The following is a 22,155-nucleotide window of genomic DNA, read 5'->3' as shown; positions in this document are numbered from 1 at the left end:
TGATCGGAGGGAGGAGCAGAGAAAGAGAGAGAGAATCTCAAGCACACTCCACACTCAGCACGGAGCCTGATGCAGGGGTCAGTCCCATGACTCTGTGATCATGACTTGGGCCAAAAATCCAGAGCCAAACACTCAACCAACTGAGCCACCCAGATGCCCTGAGAAAGTGATTCTTAAGAAAGACTTGAGGGAAGCCAAGGAGCAGACCTTGGTACCTTTGAAGAATCAAATGACATAGCTAATGCAAAGTCCCTGAGGTGGGAGTATACCTAACCAGCTCAACAGCTAGTGAGGAGGAAAGGAGAGAAAAAGACAATGAGGGTAGAGAGGTAAAAAAATGGCAACCTTTGTAGCATTTGTAATTCGGCTTTTACACTGAGCGTACTAGGAGGCCACTGAAGCAGCTGAAAAGAAAAGCAAGATAGGATCTAGGTTTTACTTGTATCTCTCTGGCTGAGGTGTTGAGGAGTAGAATGGCAACAGACAAGGAGAGAAGGAGAGAGACCACTGAAGAGGCTCCTTGACTAGTCTGGAGAAGAGATGGTATAAATTGAATGGACTGAGTGCTGGCAGAGGGCATAGTGAGAAGTGGTAAATTCTAGGACTATTCAGAGAAAGAATTGAATGAGACTTGCTGACAGGCTGGTTTTTTGGATGTGGAGTAGTAAAAGCTGATGTAATGGAAATCGGAGTTCAGCATGAAAACTGCTGATGTTAGAGAAATGGGCATGGCTCTAGAAAACAAAAAGAAAAGAAAAAGGGAAAGCAGCATACATTCAAAGAATGGAGGTCAAATAGTGAGATCGGGAGCAGGATTCTCAAAACAATCTGATTAACTGATGCTAGGTTTCTAGTGATAAATGAACATTGCCTGGTGATGCTGGTGAGGGGAGTTGGAATATCTTTTCATACATTTGGTAATGTACTCCGGTGATGATAATGACAATAAGAATCATCTAAACTTGCACACTTTGCAACCAATTCCAGGATACTTAGGCCAGGAGTCAAACAAAACAAAACAACCCAGGGAAAAGAAATGAGCACTTCTTAATTTGGGGTCAACATTTAAATTTACACACATAGTTTGGGAGGAAAATACATAGCATAGATAGTAGACAAAAGGAAAAGCTGGTAGCTCAACAAAAGGACAAAAACTTTTTATTTTAAAATATTTTACTGGAGCCTTTTTCAACAATTCACTGAAGGGGCACCTGGGTGGCTCAGTTGGTTAAGCATCTGACTTCGACTCAGGTCATGATCTCGCGGTTCATGGGTTCGAGTCCCACATCGGGCTCTGTGCTGACAGCTCAGAACTTGAAGCCTGCCTCAGGTTCTGTATCTCCCTCTCTCTCTGCCCCTCCCCGGTTTGTGCTCTGTCTCTGTCTCTCAAAAATGAGGGGCGCCTGGGTGGCTCAGTCGGTTGAGCGTCCGACTGCAGCTCAGGTCACCATCTCTGAGTTCGAGCCCCGCGTCAGGCTCTGTGCTGACAGCTCAGAGCCTGAAAACTGCTTCAGATTCTGTGTCTCCCTCTTTGTCTCCTCCTCCCCCCTCACACTCTGTCTCTGAAAAATGAATAAACCATAAAAAATTTTTTTAAATGAATAAACAACATCAAAAAAATAAAAATTCACTGAAAAGTGAATTGGAATCATTACCATAAACTGGTATTTTTTAAATGTTTATTTATTTATCTTGAGGGGGGAGGGGCAAAGAGCAAAAGAGAGAGAGAGAGAGAGAGAGAGAGAGAGAGAGAGAGAGAAAAAATCTTAAGCAGGCTTCACAGCGCTGTCAGCACAGAGCCAAATGTAGAGCTCAGTCTCATGAACTGTGAGATCATGATGTAAGCCAAAATCAAGAGTCAAATGCTTAACCAACTAAGCCACCCAGGTGCTCCAGTGAGTTTTTTTTTGTTTTTTTGTTTTTTTTTTGTTTTTTTTGCTTTTTTAAAAAGAGGAATATCTTACTCTGCGTCTAAAGGACTGTTAAGTAGCCTCTGTTGTTACCTTCCTATTCTCAAAGTCACAAAAACCCCACTTTATATTCACCCCAGTACCCAGATTGGGTTTCTAATAGTATTTTTTTAATGTTTATTTATTTTTGAGAGGCAGAGAGAGATCGAGTGCAAGGGGGGAGGGACACAGAGAGAGGGAGGCATAGAATACCAAGCAGGCTCCAGGCTCTGAGCTGTCAGCACAGAGCCTGAGGCGGGGCGTGAACCCACGAACCCACGTAAACCCATGTGAACCCACGTGAACCCATGTGAACCCACGTGAAATCATGACCTGAGCTGAAGTCAGATGCTTATCTGACTGAGCCACCCAGGCACCCTGTGGTTTCTAATACTATTCTTAAAAGCAGTAATGGTCTTCTTGGGAACAAGTTGATTGTATGCTTTGTGTCAGGGAAAAATAAAGGGGTCAGAAACATTTTATTGCTGGAGGTAATATTTGTTTTGGAGGTAACTGAAAGTTTTGAAAAAGGAAAGCAATGTAAAAATCATGAAGGGAAGCAAAGTCATCAAATTGTAACTATTTCAGCATTAAAAGGAAACAAAGATGATATTAATTAGGAATTGGTTGAGTCTGTTGGAAAAAGCTATGAATTTATGACAATACTGAAAGGAGAAATATGCAAAGGGCGCTAAAGCATTATTGTAATGCACACTTGAATTTTTTTTAAATACCGTTTATCATAAATGCTGTATTTATAATGATATTCAAATTCAAATGATATGATCCTACAGGAGAATTTTGATTAACAGTTTATCAATTACAAATAGACTTATTTCTCTACAGAGGAAAATATTTAGAAAGGCAATGTTATAAAAGAGGAGAAGTTTGAACGGATCAATCTAGTATAGTGTTTGGGGGAATGAATCAAGATTAGTTAACAGAAATATCCGAATAAAGCCAGTGAATCCGGGCCAACAAGTACAGATCACCAAGACTTTGTAAAGGCACAAAGTACAGAGAGGGAAGCTCCATAATGTTAATGTCTTGCATCTGCAAAAATTAGAGTCCTTAATACACTGAATGACTATTAGATGAAATTTCAGTATAGTGTGCATGTCCCACTGCTGTTTGCCCTGGCATTATGCCTCACTTTATGATTATAAATTATGAGAGAAAACACAGTAAACTGTAATCAGAAGTAAAACTAGACATTCTAGCTGCTCCAACTTAAGGAGGAGTGGGGAAGAAGAATCAGCGAAGCAAAGCATAAGATCGCAAGAGAAATTGAATCTGTATGTGCAAGAGCTTTGGCTATGGCAGATAATTGTGGTTTCTCTCCCTGGTGTGCTCGAAACCTAGCTATAATATCAAGTGATAGCACCTGTGTGTGATTTTGCTTATTTTACCCACCACATAATTACTTTTAAGGGTTTCTCTACCCTAAATTGGCTTGGAATTGCAGCAATTCTAGCAGCCCGCAACTTAGATTGTTTTCTGGACTGTTAGTATTGACTAGGAGGGTTGAGACAAAAGGTAGGCTAATGGGACTTTTTCAGTAAAGTTAACAGATTTTAAGGAAGTTTTTTAATGTTTATTTTTGAGAGAGAGAGCACAAGTTAGGGACAGACAGAGAGGGGAAGGGACAGACAGGGAAGGAGAGAGAATCTGAAGCAGGTTCCAAGCTGTCAGCACAGAGCCCAATGTGGGGCTCATACCCATGAACTTTGAGATCATGACCTGAGCCAAAGTCAGATGCCCAACTGACTGAGCCACCCAGGCACCCCAGTAAAGTTAACAGATTAAACCACAATAAGACACCAGATCTGCAGAAATACATCCCCATTGACAGGCTAGAACAGCTTTTGGTTATCTCCAATGACAAATGCTCAACAGTAAAAGGAGTATTCAACTTTAATGACAAAAACAGCAATAATAAAATTATTTCTTCAGTATAAAAGTTGATGCATTTAAAGTTGATGCACAAAAGTTGATGCATAAAAATGATACATAGTACTTTAGCTCCTCAACAAATGCATGTTGCTCATTGTAGACCAAAAAAAAAAAAATCCGTATAAAAGATGTTTTGTGTTTATATATTTAGACTCAATAAATAGAGGTTCAAAGTTCCTTATTTGTGTTATGAACCATTAGTTTCCCCTAAGTCACATACAAAAAAGCCAGAATAGCCCATAAAATTGCTTAAAGGAATAATGGCAACTATACTTGCCTGTTGCCTGGAATGCAGTCTAACCGCATTGTAAGTAATTTCTCTGTGGTTCACCTTCTGGTCCAGCAGGGAAAGATCTACATGTCATATGTTTTGCTAATGCCACAATTTTCTTCTGTCAGAATGTTCATGGAAGTTTTTAAGTTTTTACAAGTAAAAGTTCCTTAAGCTTGTTTATTAGTATGTAGGGTATTTTATTTTCTTACATTGCACAATGCATTATGTATGTATGCATTATCACTTAAGATTTTAAAGTAAACTGGAGAAATATTTGTAACAGTTTTGAATAAGAATTATTGTTTGAATTATTCAAACACTGAATAATATTTGAATAAGAACTGTTTGCTTTTGAAAGTGCCCTTAAAAAAAAATCAATGCAAAAATAAATAAACGCAGAGAGAAAAATGAAAAATGTAGATCTTTTGACTAGTAACTTAAATTCTAGATATTTATGCTAAGGCAAAAATCATATATTTATTCAAAGATTTAGGTACATGGGGTGGGATGTAATTATCAGACACTGAGTATATGCATAGGACCATGCATAATGTACTGTTATGCAGTACTTGGTCTCGGCCTGAAGTAGATTTTAATGATCCACTGGAGAATCACACATCAGTCACTTTTCAGAGGCTTATTTTCCAGAAAAGAGAACCCATGCGAAACCCATCCAAAATCAGAATGGCTGTTGCTCTAGCGAAGATCAACCGAGGAACATTAATTCAAGGATTAAGCAGCATATCCAGATCTTCCAAATCAGTGGCCAAACTTCTGCAGCCTCAACTTGCTTGTAGACTTTTAGAATTAAGGGACATATCGCATCGTTTGCTGAGGGAGCTTAATGCACAAAAGCAACCCGTATGTAACATGCAGGTGAGTCAATACTGCATGTGCACAAGATATGAAATTGCAAGATCTGAAAAATGAAAATGTAGCACATTTGGTTGTCCTACATGTAAAACATGAATATTTGGATAAGAAATGAATGGTTTGGCCTTTTTCCAATATGGCATATATATTCTGGTTAAAGTAAATCTGAAAGAGGAAGTAATGTGGACTTTTTTCCTACTTTGTTACGTGACTGACATATATGAAACTGTAAATTTCAGATGGTTCAACCTAAATATTAACATACAAATTACCACTTATAGCAAACCTAAAACTAATCGTATAACAAGCCTTAAAAATAATTTTGTTCCTTTTTCCTCATAACCTTGCTATGTTTCCAAGAAAGTCTTTGTTTGACTTAACATATTTGAGTACATTCAACTATAAACTCATTTTGATAGACCCATCAACATCCCAGTATATTTCAAATTACATGTTCTACATGGTTTTGTTGAGGGTCTGTTATATTTCATTAAGGACAGCAGCTCTTAAAACTTTTTCAGGACCAGTTTCCTTTTTTCTAAACTTTATGGTGTAGAACTCTGAGTTTTTCCATCTGGGCATTATTCAAAGCATTCTAAATGTTTGCTACAAAAGATTTGGAATCCTGCAAGTCTGGTACCTAAACCCCAGAGTGGGTCATTTTGACTCTGTTGTTGAAGGGAGAAAAACTCTCACTCAAACGGAGTTAAGCCAGAAAGATGTATTAGTTTACATAGTTGAACAATCCAGAGTAGATGAGGCTTCAGGATATATATATGTGCTCAAGTGATGCCTTCAGGGTCCTGTTTTTCTCTTTTCCCCCATCTCCTGGCTCTGCTTCCTCTGTGTAGACTCCATTCCCGGACTGACTTTTCCCTTCATGGCTACAAGGTGATTTGCAGCTTTCCCAGGACTCCCATCCTTCCAGGTTCAATTAGAGCAGCAAAGAATGAAAGTTCTTGACCCAACATTCCTGGACAAGTCCTGAGTTTCACTCTTGGAGGTGGGCTTACCTCTAAACCAGGGAAATGGGATGCACTGACTGGCCTAGGACTTGATTGCCTATTTTTTCTCTGCAGTGGAGGTTGGAGCTCCATCCAGATCACATGACCAGAGAATGGGGGAAAGGATGAATCATCAAACAAAATTTGGGCTCTTTTGAAAAGATGAGCGAGCAAATGGATGATGGATTGTTAGAATCAACACAATATCCATTACATAGGAATCTCTCTTTAATCAAAGATTTTAACATTTTCAGAAATAACTGGATAGTTCAATTATGAATTGCTTGAGATAGCAATTATAAAAAGCTCCCTTATAATACCTGATGTTTGAGAAAGTAAAAAATGCTTTGTGTTTGTTAACTACTGGTTTCTCTAAGTATTCCTGTATCTTTAGGTTGTCAGAAAGAAATGTCGCTGAGCTGTATAATTGACATAAGAAGTGTTCTTTGAAGAATATTTCTGTATTTATTATGAAATCACATTTAAAGACACTATCCATTATGTTATTTAATCTTTCTTTTTGCTCCTCTTTGGTAAGTTAGAACTGAAGAAGAATCTGTGATTTTACACTCTTTTGAAACTAACAAATTAGCCTGCCACAGGTATACACACACACACACACACACACACACACACACACACACATACACACACACGCACACACACTGACCGACAGACACACAAGACTCCCTTGAATCAGGGACAGAGATTGTTTATTGTCTACTGCAAAAGCAGCAGCCAGAGCAATGTCTTGTGTCATTCCCATACCCCCTCAGTTCCCTCAGGACAATGTGATGAGAGCCACATGATACCTATGCATATAGTGAGTCGCATCACAGGAGAAGAGCCTGAAATTAGGAGACTCAGCTTTTATAGGAGTGTTGGTGGGGCACCTGAGTGGCTCAGTCAATTAGGCATCCAAATCTTGGTTTTGGGGTTGTGATATCACAGTTGGTGGGTTTGAGCCCCAAGCAGAGGCTGCTTGGGATTCTCTGTCTCTCCCTCTCTCTCTGCCCCTCCCATGCTTGCACTTTCTCTCTCTTTCTCAAAATAAATAAATAAACTTAAAAAAAAAAAAAGGATGTTGGTGTATCTGCCCAGCCTTGGGAGGAGGGGTGGGAAGGGAGAGAAAGACAGAGAGGTTTGGGGAGAGAAGCAAATGTCTCCAGAGGGGGAAGTTGAAGGCTCTTGGGAAGTACACCTCTAAATCCCTCCAGAGTAACATATTTTCTCTAGCTTCAAAAACTGTTTCCTATTCAAACATGTGCTTTGTTCAGAAGGTCCAATCTGTACAGGAATGAGAGACATCCATGGAAGAATTGTCTTCCAATACTCATGAAGATTCAATGGCAGGAAAATAATCTATCTTTCTAGTTGAATTTGTGTTTCCTTTTATCGAGTCATAAGAACTAAGAAACATCACACATTTGCCTTTTTGCCCTGACAGTGAATTTCACAGGTAAATTTAGAGCTTAGTTGTGATAACTTATTCCAAGAACCTGAAGTGAGAGAAGCAGGGTGATGGAGTAAATGACCTGTCCAAGGTCCATATGCTGACTGTGACAGTCTCTTTGACATCATTTCAAAATCAACACCTATGAAATTTCTTCTCCTTTGCTCTTGTTCTAATTGTCTTAGAATATAGCTTTAATTTTTAAAATTCTTACTGATAAAATATCTCAAAACATATAAAAGGTAGTTTATCAGAAGTCCTATCCAAATTTAAATTGGTAGTAATATTTTGCAATGTTACCTTCAGATATCTCCTCTATAAAAAGAAATATAATTAACTATGTCCCAATCCATTCCCCATTTTTTCTCTACCAAAGGAAATCATTATCCTGAAGTTGATGTGAGCATTTCTATGCATACTTTCATATTTTCACTACATTTGTACAATCTATTATTCTTCATATATTTAAAATTTATATAAATGATATACTATACTCATCCTCCTGTAACTTTCTTTTTTCACTCAACATTTTTTTCAAATGTTTATTTTGAGAGAGAGCGTGCGTGTGAGCAAGTGGGGGAGGGGCAGAGAGAGGGAGAGAGAGGGAATACCAAGCAGGCTCTGTGCTGACAGCAGAGGGCTCAATTTCACGAACCATGAGATCATGACCTGAACCAAAATCAAGAGCCAAACACTGAAATGACTGAGCCATTTAGGCACCTGTACTCAACATTTTTGATATGAATAGCTATGGTTTATTATTTTATTTTGTTTGTGGTATCCCACAACTGTTTCTATTACAAACAGTATTTCAGTGAACACTCTTGTAAATGGCTCCTTATCCATGTGTGTAAGATGCTCTCCAAGGGTACATCTAGAAGAGGCATTACTGGGTTATGAGGGATGCACATCTTCCATTGTATTAGCTGTTGTCAAAATGCTTTTCCCTTGTGAATCATAGTGATTCTTGAATCTGAGGATAATTTCTTCAATTCTAGAAAATTCTTAGCTATTGTTTGTTCAAATATTGCCTCTTTCTCATTTTCTCTAATCTCTTATTCTGGAATATCTATTCAATATACCTTGGACATTTTCATTTTATTCTTTATGTCTATTTACCTTCCTCATATTTTCCTTTCACTTACCTCTTTTTCATACCTGCTGGGCAATATACTCACACACTTACCGCTCCACCTTTTCGTGCCTAGCACAGGGAATCTTTCTTAAAAAAAAATGTTTATTTCTTTGAGAGAGAGAGAGAGAGAGAGAGAGAGAAAGAACATGAGGGGGAGGGGCAGAGAGAGAGAGAGAGAGAGAGAGAGAATCCCTAGCAGGCTCTGCACCACCAGCACAGAACCTGATGCGGGCTCCATCCCATGAACCATGAGATCATGACTCGAACCAAAATCAAGTCAGATGCCAAACCAACTGAGCCACCCAGGCACTCCAGGAATCAATCTTTCTTTCTTTCTTTCTTTCTTTCTTTCTTTCTTTCTTTCTTTCTTTCTTCCCCTCCCTTCCTCCCTTCCTTCCTTATTTTTTTCTTTTCTTTTTTTTTTCCAAATGCAGTCTTGTATTACATTTTGGAGTTTGATTTTATATAAAATTTCTAGGTATGTGGGGGATGGGGGGGGAGTTCCACATTAGCTCAGTCTGCCATACTACTAGAACCAGATATCCTTCAGCTTTGCTTAGTATCTTTTTTATGAGTTTAAATAGAAGACCATTAAATTTCTTTCTGGAAGTAAGTGAATTATTATTCTACTTTTTCCATTTATTCAACACATATTTATTGAAATTCGACATGTAAGATCACTAGTTTAGATACTAGAATCCATAGATGTCTTGCCTTTGCCCTATATGGACTGTGGGGACGATAGGCAAATAAGCAGTGTCAGTGGAGTGTAGTAAGTGCATAATCAGAGAGTGCAAAGTGTACTCTGGAAGCGGCAACAAGGAGTATGTAATTCCAAAGAGTAAGTTGGTGCAGGCTTTCGAGAAGATAATACCAGATCTTGAGGGAGGAGATATTAAGAAAGTGAAGAACTAGGAGAATTATTCCCCGAAGTGAACATCGTATAGTAAGATGCTAAGGTGAGAGAGAACATGACTTATTTAGGAAAGGTAAGAAGTTCCACATCGCAAGAGTGAGACAAGTGGGAACAGCCTTCGGTCAGAGATTCCAGGGTCCTCAAGAGTTAGGAATGAGGAATAAGCTATACTTCAATAATATGTATTAGTTAGGGTGGAGAATCAGAATTGCCGCTGAGAGGAAATTAAGTTGTAACAAGCAAGAAAACAACATATCTCAAATATAAAAGTCTCAGTGAGGAGGGAATAGAAGTATGAATAGTGAAGACAATGGCCTAGAGAGTGAAAGTAACAACAGAGTAACGCAAGAAGTGTGATGGAGGTCAATGGATTGGTCTGGGAATGGAGTATATCCATGGTGTCAGTGTACCAGAGAGGTAAATGGCATAGTACGAGTGAGTTACACCAGCCCTGGTATATACATTGCTTGGTTGTCTTTCCACAGTGACAGAGTTTAGCTTACCCAGAGTGGATTCCAGCATGAATTCCTTCAAGGATTGCCAGGCTGCCTGTGTCAAGGTAGAACTTCCTGGTGTGCAGAGAAGTAAAAGGAGTGAAATCTGGAATTGCTATGCAAGGGGATATGCTTGTTGATGCATGGAGGACATCATTTTATGTAGGAAGATAAGCAGACTAGATAATCTGAAATTGTGTGTTAAAGATCCTCTTTATATGCTCTGTTTTGTCACTGATCTGAGGATAATTAATGATAGAAAGATATTTTTGTACATAGAGCACCTTAAATGGTTCTACCAATACTCTTGTTGGATATTATGTAGCTGGGAATGCCAGTCAGATTACTCCTTCAAGAACACATAATAGAGGAGCATTTTTTCATTAGGACACTGACTATGACTAGGATAGTATTTCAGCCTTCTGATGTGGTCTGGGATGAAGCATACAGTAATAGTCTCCTCAAGATAATTAGAGCATGAATGTTGTTACAGGAGCTCCCTTGACTTTCTGGTTCTGTGCTCAGACCTAGAGTAAGTCTTATATATGTTAACATATTCAAAGATATTGAGCCCAATATGAACTATCCAAAGACCCAATTGATGCAAGTGACCTGAAGAGATCCCAATGGCTTTTGTAACATGAGCACATAGTTCTAGTCTGCCTTCTCCAGCTGGCCATCTTGTTGAAAGAGACTTCCTTTGCACCTGTCTTTATGGGTGGGGTGCTGAGTCAAGTTGCTCCTCAAATCCTTCCAGGTTATGCAGGGTTGAGATTATAGCAAGATATCTGCTAGTCCTAAAAGGGCCTCAGGAATGGAAAACTCTGATTAGGTATTTCTTGGTAGTTTTCAACATCCCTAGCATCAGTACTTATGGAATGGTGCATCTGCTTAGCCTTGTAAGCTGTCTGGATGAGTAAAACTTGCAGCTGCTTTAGGCTGCAGTGACCTAGATAATCAGCTTCAATGCTGACTCCAGCCAAGACACGTCAGCTCCCAGACATAGTTGTTGACTTTGGCAGGGCAGTGCAGGGCCACAGGACCAGGAGCTCTTCCCATGATAGAATCTTCCTTATAGTGGCATTAAGAGATGATGTATAGGCACTGTGAAGTGGTGTAGGCAAGATACGGGCAAAGGGGAAGAAAACCCGCGGCATCTAAAATGCCTGTGATATATGTGGATCCAAGTGAACTTGTGTTCCCTTTTTCAGAATGAAGATCAGACACTTTTCTAAGTATAGTTTTTTTCCTCATCCCCAACCCTTCAAGGTAGACTTCAGTTTGGGGGTTAAATTCAAACTTCACATATTTTGTGTAACAAATATGTGTGAACCTCAAAAATATCAAGAATCTCTACAGGTCTTCAGTGAGCCTATGGGGTAATCTTGGGTGGTATAATTCAAGACCTGAGGAGAAAGGACAATTCCTGGAAAGTAGACTACTTGGAATCTTGAAGACATACTTCTCCAGAGGTTGGGACATTTGAGCTTTAATAGGACTATGTGAGTAAGATCTTATTCAAAAACAATGTTACAGAGGATATTAATACTGGGTAAACGAAGTCAAATAGCTTTTTTTACTGTGCACTGCTAGGAGGCTTCCCCGTGCTCATGAATACTGTGTTTTACTCAAGCAAAGACATGGTCATGTAGCTTTTCCAAACTTACAGGAAAGACTTTTTTTCTGGACCTATTAACCCGTCAGTGCTTCTTGCAACACTTACTTGTGAATCATGGAGTTCAAGTTTCCCCCCATTACTCCCTGGATATCCTTCTTCAAGGTGGTTTTGAGCAACATAAACTAAGTTGGGCCTGGTGGTTCTTTATCCTTCAGGTCATCTATAAGTGGATCTTTATTATTTTCTAAACTATTTACTGTTTGCTTTTTTGTGATTTATCTCAGTATGACTGAAAATAAGATAATCACAGATACTCCTTTAATGAGATGAGGCAAAGTTATGTGGCAAAATTTCATTAAACATCGAAAAGTTTTTACTGTTGAAATATCTATGTATCTGATATGTTAGTATGACCATATAACCTATCCACATATCTTATATATCCAAATATCTTACACACTCATATTAACATTAATATTAAAAGTTCAAACAAATATATGGCCATAATACTGATATCAAGATGCTTTCAAATTTGCAAATAAAACTAATACAATAAGTTAGGATAAATTTTTTTTAAATGGTGAGGTAATCTAAATAAAACCTTTGATATAGAAAGGTCTCCTGTTTATTTGTTTTATCATACGCTATTCCTGCTTAGAACAAGCCAAAAAGGAAACAGCATGGTTTATATATGAAAAACATGTATTGGAAGTGGATCATAAAATTGAAAAATGGCTACCTGCCAGTAGCCACATAAATTTTGGAGGAAATGTGTTTTCCACAGGAATGATTTGTTACGGGAATAGCAAGTATTTATCAAAAGCATTAAAATGATGAAAAACTAACTCTTAAGCAATATACAGATTCATCATTCAGAAGCATAACGTATATCAGATATAGAATCTATTTTGAAACTTTGAAAAGTAATCAGTTTTCATTACTTTAGGTGAAGGACAAAAATCTGGAAAAAAATAGAAACGGTAATTTCTCATGCATGCAGATGCTACTTTTACTTTTATTGTATATGGCCTACGAATTATTGAATATGGACCCCCCACTGTACTCATGAATCTTTTACTCTGCTACGAGGCATTTTGTTGGAGCGTATCTGTTTTCTTTCCTAACATCAGCTCTCTACTTGTACGTTTGTCTCCCTGTAGCCTAATAGTGGGATTCAAAGGCACACTATCAATTTGATTCTTCTAGCAAGAGGGAAAGAGCAGCAGCTGCTTTGTTTCCTGGAAACTCTTTCCAGAAGCCAGGAACTCTGGGAAGTTTTCCAGACTGACTTACGGAGTGTGGGCTAAAACTCCCCCTACCTGTCTCTGTATTTAGGAGTTAGTATGGGCCTGGAAAACAAGGAAGCAGAAGGGGCTCCTCCCCACCACCCCCACCTCCATCTCTCAACTAGCAGGCTAGAGCGTGTTCTTGGCGTCAGCATTCCATAAATCACTTAAGGGAGAGAGGAAGATAAATCGCGATGGGCAATTTTGTTCTTCATTCTGCAGTGGTAGCAGTAAGCAAAAACTGAAGATACTACAAGCACTTAGATAGAACACAGTGCCATACAAATGTTTGTTCAACAAAGTGGTATTACGCATCCTTCAGAAGCACCTTTTAAAAGGCTATAATATGCCATTAAGTAGATACAGCTTATTTTACCTAACCGTCCTGCTATCAATTGTTCCAGTTTTTCAATGTTTTAAATAACATACACATACATGCTGTTCTTTCTAGTTTGTATGCATTTTTACTGTGTATTTACACGATTTTATTAGCTACAGCCTGTACCTTTGGGAGTTATTGAAGCCACTGAGTGTCTTGGCACTTACCTCAGAGGAGCATGGCTAACTGCCACTACACTGCTGAATGGGAAAGGAATGTTTTTCCTAATGTCCTCATTTCATATCCTACTCAAGGCAACAGAGGTGACCTAGAAGAGAGTACAGTTCCCTTAAACTAAATATATTCTGTTATGTTTGAGGCAGGGACAGCTACCACCTGAAGCTAGAAACATCTGAGAGACAAATTCGTTATTGGTGTAAACCTTCTCTGTTTCAAAATGCATGCTGGATGTGAGCACAGAGCATTCCCTGAAGCTTAATGTTCATCTAAGGTTAATGCTGGCCTTCAGCAGTCTCATGATTAACATTTCCAAGCAGGTCATTAATCTGCAGGAAATCCTTAGTATTTCGATTGCTGCTTGCTTAATGAAGAGGTGAATAATTTAGTAAAGGATGATTACATGAATTTGAACAAAGAAAAGACTGTTTTTCTAACAACATGCACAGTGGCACCCCCTAGTGAGCACAACTTGTTAAATGTAAAAAAGTTAAAGTAATTTAGATTTTGGAAATGCAAGGTTTTTTATAGATCTTTCATAGGTTTTTATAGATCTGTCATAGCAAAAGAAAGTACCTTTTTGTAAAAAAAAAAAAACACAAAGAGAAAAATAAACCGAAATATTTTCAGAATGTGAAAAAAACCCAGATAGATCCAGTAGATAACTTTTTTTGGAAAGAAATATTGAAATTCTCATTTTACAATAACATGGTAAAATTTAACATTGTAACATTGAAAACTTTTATTATAATAAGAAAACTCTTCTGTTTTTGCAGGTCAGAAGGGGTTCTTTGTTCGAAATCATTTCTTTTCCAGCAAAGACTGCTTTAGCTAGCATCATGTATGCTTCATATGCAGCACTAATTTATTTGGTGAGTTAAGAAAATTATTACAATCTAGATATAAATATACTTATTTCATGTATGTTAAAGATATAGATATATATTATAAATTCATAAACCAAGGTACTATTCTCTTATTACACAATTTTACATTAAAAATTTACTCTTCTAAAATAAAATTACTTTTCTGAGGTAAAGTCAACCCATTTCTGACCCAAGTCAATTCACCAAAAACTAATTTGCTTAAATAACTAAAATTATTTTTATAATGTTTATTATGATTTGTTCAAAATGTTTTGGTTTTACTTTCACTTAGCTATGGTTGTTTTGTTTCAGCCATTGTGCCATGGTTGGCTAAAGTTCAGCATTCCATCAATTAGGTCCATGATATGGGGAATACAAATATTAGTGTATTTTGAATTACAAGTGTTGTAATTCAAAAGTGTTCATTACAAAGTGTGACAAAAGTATAAAGGGTTTTATAAATTATAAGGGGTTATTTTCTTTTAATCATTGCCATTTATACTTACCTTTAAATTTTTTTTTAAAAAAAGTATAACACACAAAGACAGAAAACTACACAGCTTGATGAATTCTCACAAAAGCTATTAATCTACCTACCACACACACATTGAGAAACAAAATGTAATCATCATTCTAGAAGCTTCTTTCTTATTCCCCTCACAAATCACTTGCCTCTTATATAAAAGTAACCATTATTTTGACTTCTAACACTAAAGACAGTTTTCTGTAAATTGTATATAAATGAAATACTATATATTCTTTTATATTTGTCCTTTTTTGCTCAACATTATCATTATGAGATTTATTGTGTATAGTAGTAGTTTGTTGATTTTCATTGCTGTGTATTATTCCATTTGTTGAAATATATATATGTGTGTATATATATAGAACATATATGTATTCAATATATGTGCCACTATCCATTTTGTGGTTTGAATTGAATATTATTATATAAATATAATATTATTATAATAATATAATATGATGTATTTTATATAATATATTAATTTAATATTATATAGCATTATAATATAATATATAACAATATATATTATAACTATAATAGTTTATATTATATAAACATAACATTATATTTATATATTACATAAATATATTAATAATATAAATATATATTTATAATATGTTACATAATATATATTATTATTATATATTTTATATTACTTGTAGTTTTGGCCATTGTGAATATGGTTTCTATGAATATTCTTGTACATATGTTTTGGTAAAATTACGGGACCACCAGAATATGCACATGTTCATGTCTAGCAGATACTGCCAAACAGTCGGTATTGTCAGTCTTTTCCATTTTAGCTATTCTTGTGGATATGTAGTATTATCACATTGTGGCTTTAGTTTGCATTTCCTTGATTGTTAATGAGATTGAGTTCATTTTTATGCACTAAGTGGACATTTGGATAGCCTTTTTTGTGAATTTCTGTTAAAGTCTTCTATTTTTCTATTCTATCTTTTTATTATTGATTTGTACTTTAAAAATATATTCTAGGAATAAACCCTCTTTTGGTTATTTCTTTTATTCAATGACTTCCTTTTCACTCTTTTAGCAGTGTCTTTAAAACAGAAGTTTCTAATTTTAATGTAGTTCAAGGTATTAATCTTTTCTTTATGTTAAGTGCTTTTTATATCTTAATTAGGGAATCTTAACCTATACCCAAAGTCATGAAACTATTCCTCCTGATATATTCTAGGAACTTTGTTATTTTACCTTTCATTTTCAAATTTATAATCCATCTGGAATTGGTATCAGGTAAGGAACAAATTTTTCCTTCATGGGTATCCAACTGATCCAACTCAATTTATGGGGGGGGTACTTTTCCTATTGCCCCAGAATACTTCTTTTATCATATATCAAGTGTCCTTATATATGCAGGTCTGTTTATAGACTCTCTGTTCTATTCAGTTGATCTATTTTTCTATTCTTAGATTCAATATTGTATTATTTACAAGAGCTTTATAAGTCTTGATAACTAGTAGAATAAGTCCTCCCTTCAATCCTTGTACATGGTCTATCCCTCTATTTGTTTAGGTCTTTAATTTCTCAATAATTCTTATGGGTTTGTTGTTGTTCAAGATCTTATATATTTTTGTTAATATTTTTTATCAGATTGAAACACACAATACTAAAGATTCAGTTTTTCCCATAATCTATAGATTCATTGTAGTCCCAATTTAAATATCAGCAGGTGTGTAAGTTGACTATTTTATTCTAAAATTTAGAGGGGAATGAAAAAGGTCAAGAAGAGCCAAGACATCATTGAAAAAAAAAAGTAAAAGGACTTTTAAACATATTCATAGTTTTTTTTTAAATAACTGAAGTTATAAATATTTTACAAGCATTTAAAACTTTTGAGAAATGCTCAATATCTTAAATGTGAATCTCACGCAAAAATGACATCCAACTGAGCTAGAATGCAAAAATGCTTCAAAAAATGGGTGGAATGAAATAGATATGGTAAAACTAAAACAAATTAGACTAACACCAAAATTAAACTCTAATTTCTCAAAGGCTTTTGAAATCATCCCACATGACTTGTCATGCTATAAATTTTCTAAGTAGGTAAAAGAAACAGTATTTTGGGGGACCTGATGATTGGTCATGTATCCAACCCAACGTCTAGGAGAGGCCAGGGCTGGAGTTATGATTTTGAAATCAAATAACATACATGTTGGAAGTTAATGCCCTGTGTATGGAACCACAGTGGAAAAAGTGAAAAGTCTGGAAATGGAAAGTCAAAAGAAATGTGAAAAATAGCAACATTTACGGTGAGCTAAGAGCAAATCTGTGAAGGAGACAAAAAAGGAGTAATCAGAAAAGTAGGAAGAGAATCAGGAGAAAAAGTGTCAAGGAAATAGAGAGTCAGGAAGTTGTGGGCAGTTAGGTGTCAAATATAAACAGAAAAAGTCAAGTAAAATAAAGTTGTGAAAAGTGTCTAGATCTAGTACAAAAGATGTTGGAGTCAACCATCTTGAGAACTATTTCAGTGATGCGACAGGATAAGGAGGACAGGAATAAGCTGGTTTCAGAGTGAAGAGGAGATGGTACAATGGAAGCCATGAACAGAGACTCTGGTTTGATCAAGAAAAGCCAGCATATATAGCAATCAAGAGGGAGACAGGGTGCCAGGGGTTTTTAATATTTAATTTTAAGATGGAAGATACTGGAACACATTCTAAGTTGCAGGGGAAGAGCCAGTCAAGAACGAGAGGCTGAAAAGGCAGGGGATTATTAATAGAGAACAGGTAGGCTATAGGTTAAAAAGAAACATAGATACTGATCTTGATCAAGACCCTTCATTTTCGGAGACTGGGGTAGAAGTGGTTATAATGGACACAGATAAAATTTTGTAGGTGAGGGAAGAAGAAATACATCAAATAGGACAGGGCTTCCTAATCTTTCACAGCATGGCATACATAGAAAATGATCACATATGGGGATAAATGAATGAAGCTGTTTGCAGCTGAAAGTGACGGACCTCAAAATTTTATAGGTCCTGGTTGGGATATACTTGTATGCATGTAACAAAAAATAGCTGCCAGGGCCTTCATCAATGAAGACATTTACATATCTCAGTTAATTAGAAGTCTAGAGTTAGGTGGTTCCCAGGTTTGTACAGTGGATCTACAATGTCATCATGAACCCAGGGCCTTTCCATTTTTCTCTTCTGCTACCTTGTTTGTTGTTTTTGATCCTTAGGTTTGTCACCTCATGGTCAGGCATCCTATCTATATCATTGTCCAAATTAGGAGGCAAAGATGAAGAGCCTTCCTTTTTATATAGGAGAAAAACTTCCAAAAATCCCTCCTGACCTTCCCCCAGTAGACATATTTTATTTTATTTTTTGGCTGGAACAGGGTCAGGTGACTACATACTAACTACAGGAAAGTGAAGGAAAGCATCAGTGGGATGCAGGCCAAGAGAGGAGGAGGCAGGAGGTCAGGAAGAACTTGTCAGTCTAAGGCCCTTAATCTTTTTTCCGTTACCCTCTTTAGGAAAATCTTCAAAGTGTTTATTGCCCGTTATGTCAGCTTTAGGCATCACTTTGGTAAAATAAGCTGGTTAGGTATTCTCATATTTGTGGATTTCATTATTCTTGTTACTTGTCTTAAACACTAGGCATCATCATCTTCATTAGTAAACTTACAGAATAAGTTTACTGGATATAGTTCTTAGTGGTTCTCAATTTTCAAAGTTAAATTTCTCTATGTGTTTTGTTTTGACACTCTTAAAGTACTGAATGGCATTTTATTTTTTTTTTTTGGAGGGAAAATGGATCGTGTGTTTGTTTAGAAATCATTGCTCCACTGGGTTACTAAATTCTTTCTAAAATGTTAATGCCCTTCCAATTGTACACATAGGTATAAGCAAAGTCTAGGGGGAAAAATTAAAAACAAAAACGTACTTTGAGATATTAACATGTTTGGTGACAAATTTCATCTCCCAGAAAATGTTTCATTTAATTCAGGAGAATAAAAGAGTTTAATTAAATCAGGGAGTAAAGATGTAAGAGAACTAATGAATTGAAGGGAAAAGAGGGAAAACTTGTCTTTACTGAAGTATACCAGGCTTTAATTTTCTTTCTAGCTTATGATGTAATATATTTAGAACAAGGAAGCAATCTCTAGATATTTATCATGTGCCAGGAAAGGAAGCGCTTCTTTATTAGAATTAAGTAGATTAATGGCTTTATGTTAAATATTTTATTGGATTTGTTAGTGGAAAGTTCAGTAGCTTAAGAAGAAACTTTACTTTTCAAACACATTTTTTTATTATTAGGCAGTCTGTGTTAATGCTGTGCTGGAGAAGGTAAAGAAAATTTTCCAAGAAGAAGAATCCATAAGGCAAAACAGAAAGGAGAGTGAAAATGTTAGAAAAGCCTTTTCAGAGCCTGTGCTTTCTGAACCTACGTTTGATGAAGGTGAAATCAAAGCAAAACCTTACAGGTCATTACCAGAGAAACCAGACAGTATTTCGGATTGCTCCAAACTTCTTGCCAATAAGTTGAGTAACAAGATCCAGGTTTTACATTCTGTGTTTGACCAATGCACTGAAATGAATGAATGAGAAAATCTGAACATAAATATCATTGAGTGGAGCTTAAGAGCTATCTATCTAATCACATTTCAACTGACAAAACTAAGAAACTAGTTTTCATATGCTGAATGCTCTGCTTTAGAAAAGGGGTAGAGAACTACTAAAATGTCATTCTCAAGTACTTATATAGTGGAGAAAATAAAATGAATCTTGATGTAGAATTTATGTATGACTATGATTTTAAAGTTTATATATTTTCAGAGAGAGAGAGAGAGAGAGAGAGAGAGAGAGAGCAAGCACGTGCACATACATGAATAAGGGGCAGACAGAGAGAGAGAAAATCCCAAGCAGGCTGCATGCTGTTAACGCAGAGCCTGACATAGGGCTCAAACTTATGAGATGTGAGATCATGACCTGAACCAAAATCAAGAGTCAGATGCTTAACTGACTGAGCCACCCAGGTGCCCCTATATGATATTTTTTAATGAACAAGAAAGTGTACCCTTTGGAGGGTTAGACTTTATGCTATGGTTTATAACATGGGTATATTTATAATGCATTTATGTTTTTATTACTGATTTGTTTAAAGTATCTTTCCAATTACAGTTGGCCCTTGAACATGGGTTTTAACTATGCAAACCTACTTATATGCAGATCTTTTAAAATAAATACATTATAGTACTGTAAATGTATATTCTCTTCCTTATGATTTTAATATTTTCTCTAGCTTACTTTAAGAATACAGTGTATGATACATAGAATATTCAAAAAGTGTGTTAATTGACTGTTTATGTAATCAGTCAGGCTTCTGGTTAACAGTAGACTATTAGTAGTTAAGTTTTGGGGGAGTCCAAAGTTTTATGTAGAATTTTGACTGTGAGGGGGATGGTACCCCCATCCCCTGCATTGTTCAACGATCAACTGTATTTATCTGGAGGGAAAACACACTCTGTATCAAAATGCTACATTACTTTTTCAGAGATAATAAGGGGATTTTTTTTTTCTATATACAGGCTGCATAGTTTGAAACTGCCTGTTATCAATCCTTTTATAACTCATCTGTAGGAGTTGTAAGTCACGTATAATAAATTTATAAAACACAATATTGTTTCGAAATCTTACAGAAGATTTCTGTATGTAAGGATAGAATATGATAATTTTTATTTCCAGATTTAGAGGAACAAATTTAGAACCAGAAATCAAGTTAATGTTACTCATTGTTGCCACTGGCTTCTGAGAGAGAATGCTTCTGTAACTGGTCCTGCAAATGAGGGCCACTGTTTTGCCTGCAGAAGGTACTTAGGTTTCTTCCATGTGTTTTAAATTCTGGACACATGTTAAGACCTGACTGGTCATTGGAGGATCAGCACCTGATATAATAGGCGAAGATGTACCCATCCAGTGATGGTACATACATTTCCCGTACCTGGTAAATAGCTACTGCCATGAACAATATTTACAAAAAGTCCAGCCCTGGCTTTTTAGTAGTCTGAGAAATGAGTAACAAGTGTTATATTACCTCATGTTACCCATATTCCATCAGAAAAGGAAATGTAATATGTAGCAAAGGGCTCTGTAAGCAGACCCTTAATGATAAGTATTTTAGTCACTTATTATTTTTACAATAACCAAGGGAAAGAGTCCAGGTGGCCCCCTTAGAATGTTAAGTATTATGTTTGGAGCCTTAATTCAATCCTGTGCCACTAAGAAGATTACTGTGCTTTTGAGACAAAGTTCCAATTTTGACAAACAGCTTTTCTCACAGATTTCTCTGAATTCATAATCTGTTCATCCTGGTTCTGGTCCTTCTTATTCTTATATTCTACTATATGCTGCCGCATTTTAGATGATAAGCACCCAGAGTGTTCTGGTACAGTGTGGCACGAGGCAACCAGAATAGTGTTGGCCATAAATAACTGGCATGTAAAAACAGGGTGGACCAATTTAACATCAACCCTGCCTGTGAACTCAGCAGAAAGGACTCCGAGGAAGAACATCCTATATCTCTTCTCTGTAACACTTACACGGAATGCTTAGTTCTACACACATCACGAAATTCTGAAAAAAGAAAGAACACCTTTATTTGACAATTTCATCTAGGCACTCCCAGTACTTTGGCTCATTGAGTAAGAGACTTCACGTTCTTCATGTCTGGGAAGCAGCTGTGTGTATCTTCCTTACTTTAGGAGTGTCTGCCTTGACCAGAGAGAAACTGAGCCAAGATTTATGTGGTTTCAATGCGCAGTACATGAGGATTAAGGGGTGCACTTGTGACGAGCACCAGGTGTTGTATGTAAGTGTTGAATAAGTTTCTTATTTTTAAATGAAGCATGTAAATCAACCCCATTTTGGAGACATTTTTAAAGTATAACAAGTCTGCTATGTATTTAGAAATATTGAATAGTTGAGATTTAAGTATTTCAGTGTATTTAAATTTTACTTTTAAAAAGTAAGAATAATAAATAGGGGAGATGGAGAGTGTGTGGAGGTATCAGTGAAATAAGAATGGAAATAAGAATGGAAGAATGCTGGTAATTGTTGAAGCTAGGTGATGAGAGTTTGTTACATTATTTTGTTTAGTTTGTATATATTAAAACTTTTGCAAGATAAAGTCTACTACATCAAAATAAGGATTACCCCCCTCCCCAATGGTTCTTATTAGATCTTATTTTTACCTTTTTCAATGTGGTTACTGCAAATTATTTTCACC

General features: G+C 36.4%; 1 protein-coding gene across 10 annotated transcripts in view; it reads left to right on the top strand.

The window, feature by feature from the left end:
* SPATA9 (spermatogenesis associated 9) overlaps window positions 1-19,670 on the top strand; it is a 61,913-nt gene extending 42,243 nt beyond the window's left edge. For 9 of the 10 annotated variants that reach the window (XM_045033833.1, XM_045033825.1, XM_045033813.1 and 6 more), the window contains 3 exons: window positions 4,825-5,052; window positions 14,288-14,383; window positions 19,188-19,670. In XM_045033833.1, coding sequence (XP_044889768.1) covers window positions 4,825-5,052; window positions 14,288-14,383; window positions 19,188-19,475 — 612 coding nt within the window. In that variant the 3' untranslated portion in view covers window positions 19,476-19,670. Of the gene's footprint in view, window positions 1-4,824; window positions 5,053-5,900; window positions 7,043-14,287; window positions 14,384-19,187 lie in introns of those variants that run through there. The other variant, XM_045033834.1, reaches the window with a different exon arrangement.
* Window positions 19,671-22,155: the final 2,485 nt, after the last annotated feature.

Source organism: Felis catus, chromosome A1 (assembly GCF_018350175.1).
Source record: "Felis catus isolate Fca126 chromosome A1, F.catus_Fca126_mat1.0, whole genome shotgun sequence".
NCBI classification, from domain to species: domain Eukaryota; kingdom Metazoa; phylum Chordata; class Mammalia; order Carnivora; family Felidae; genus Felis; species Felis catus.
The sequence above is the reverse complement of the archived record's forward strand: the minus strand, read 5'-3'. Positions and strand labels throughout refer to the sequence as shown.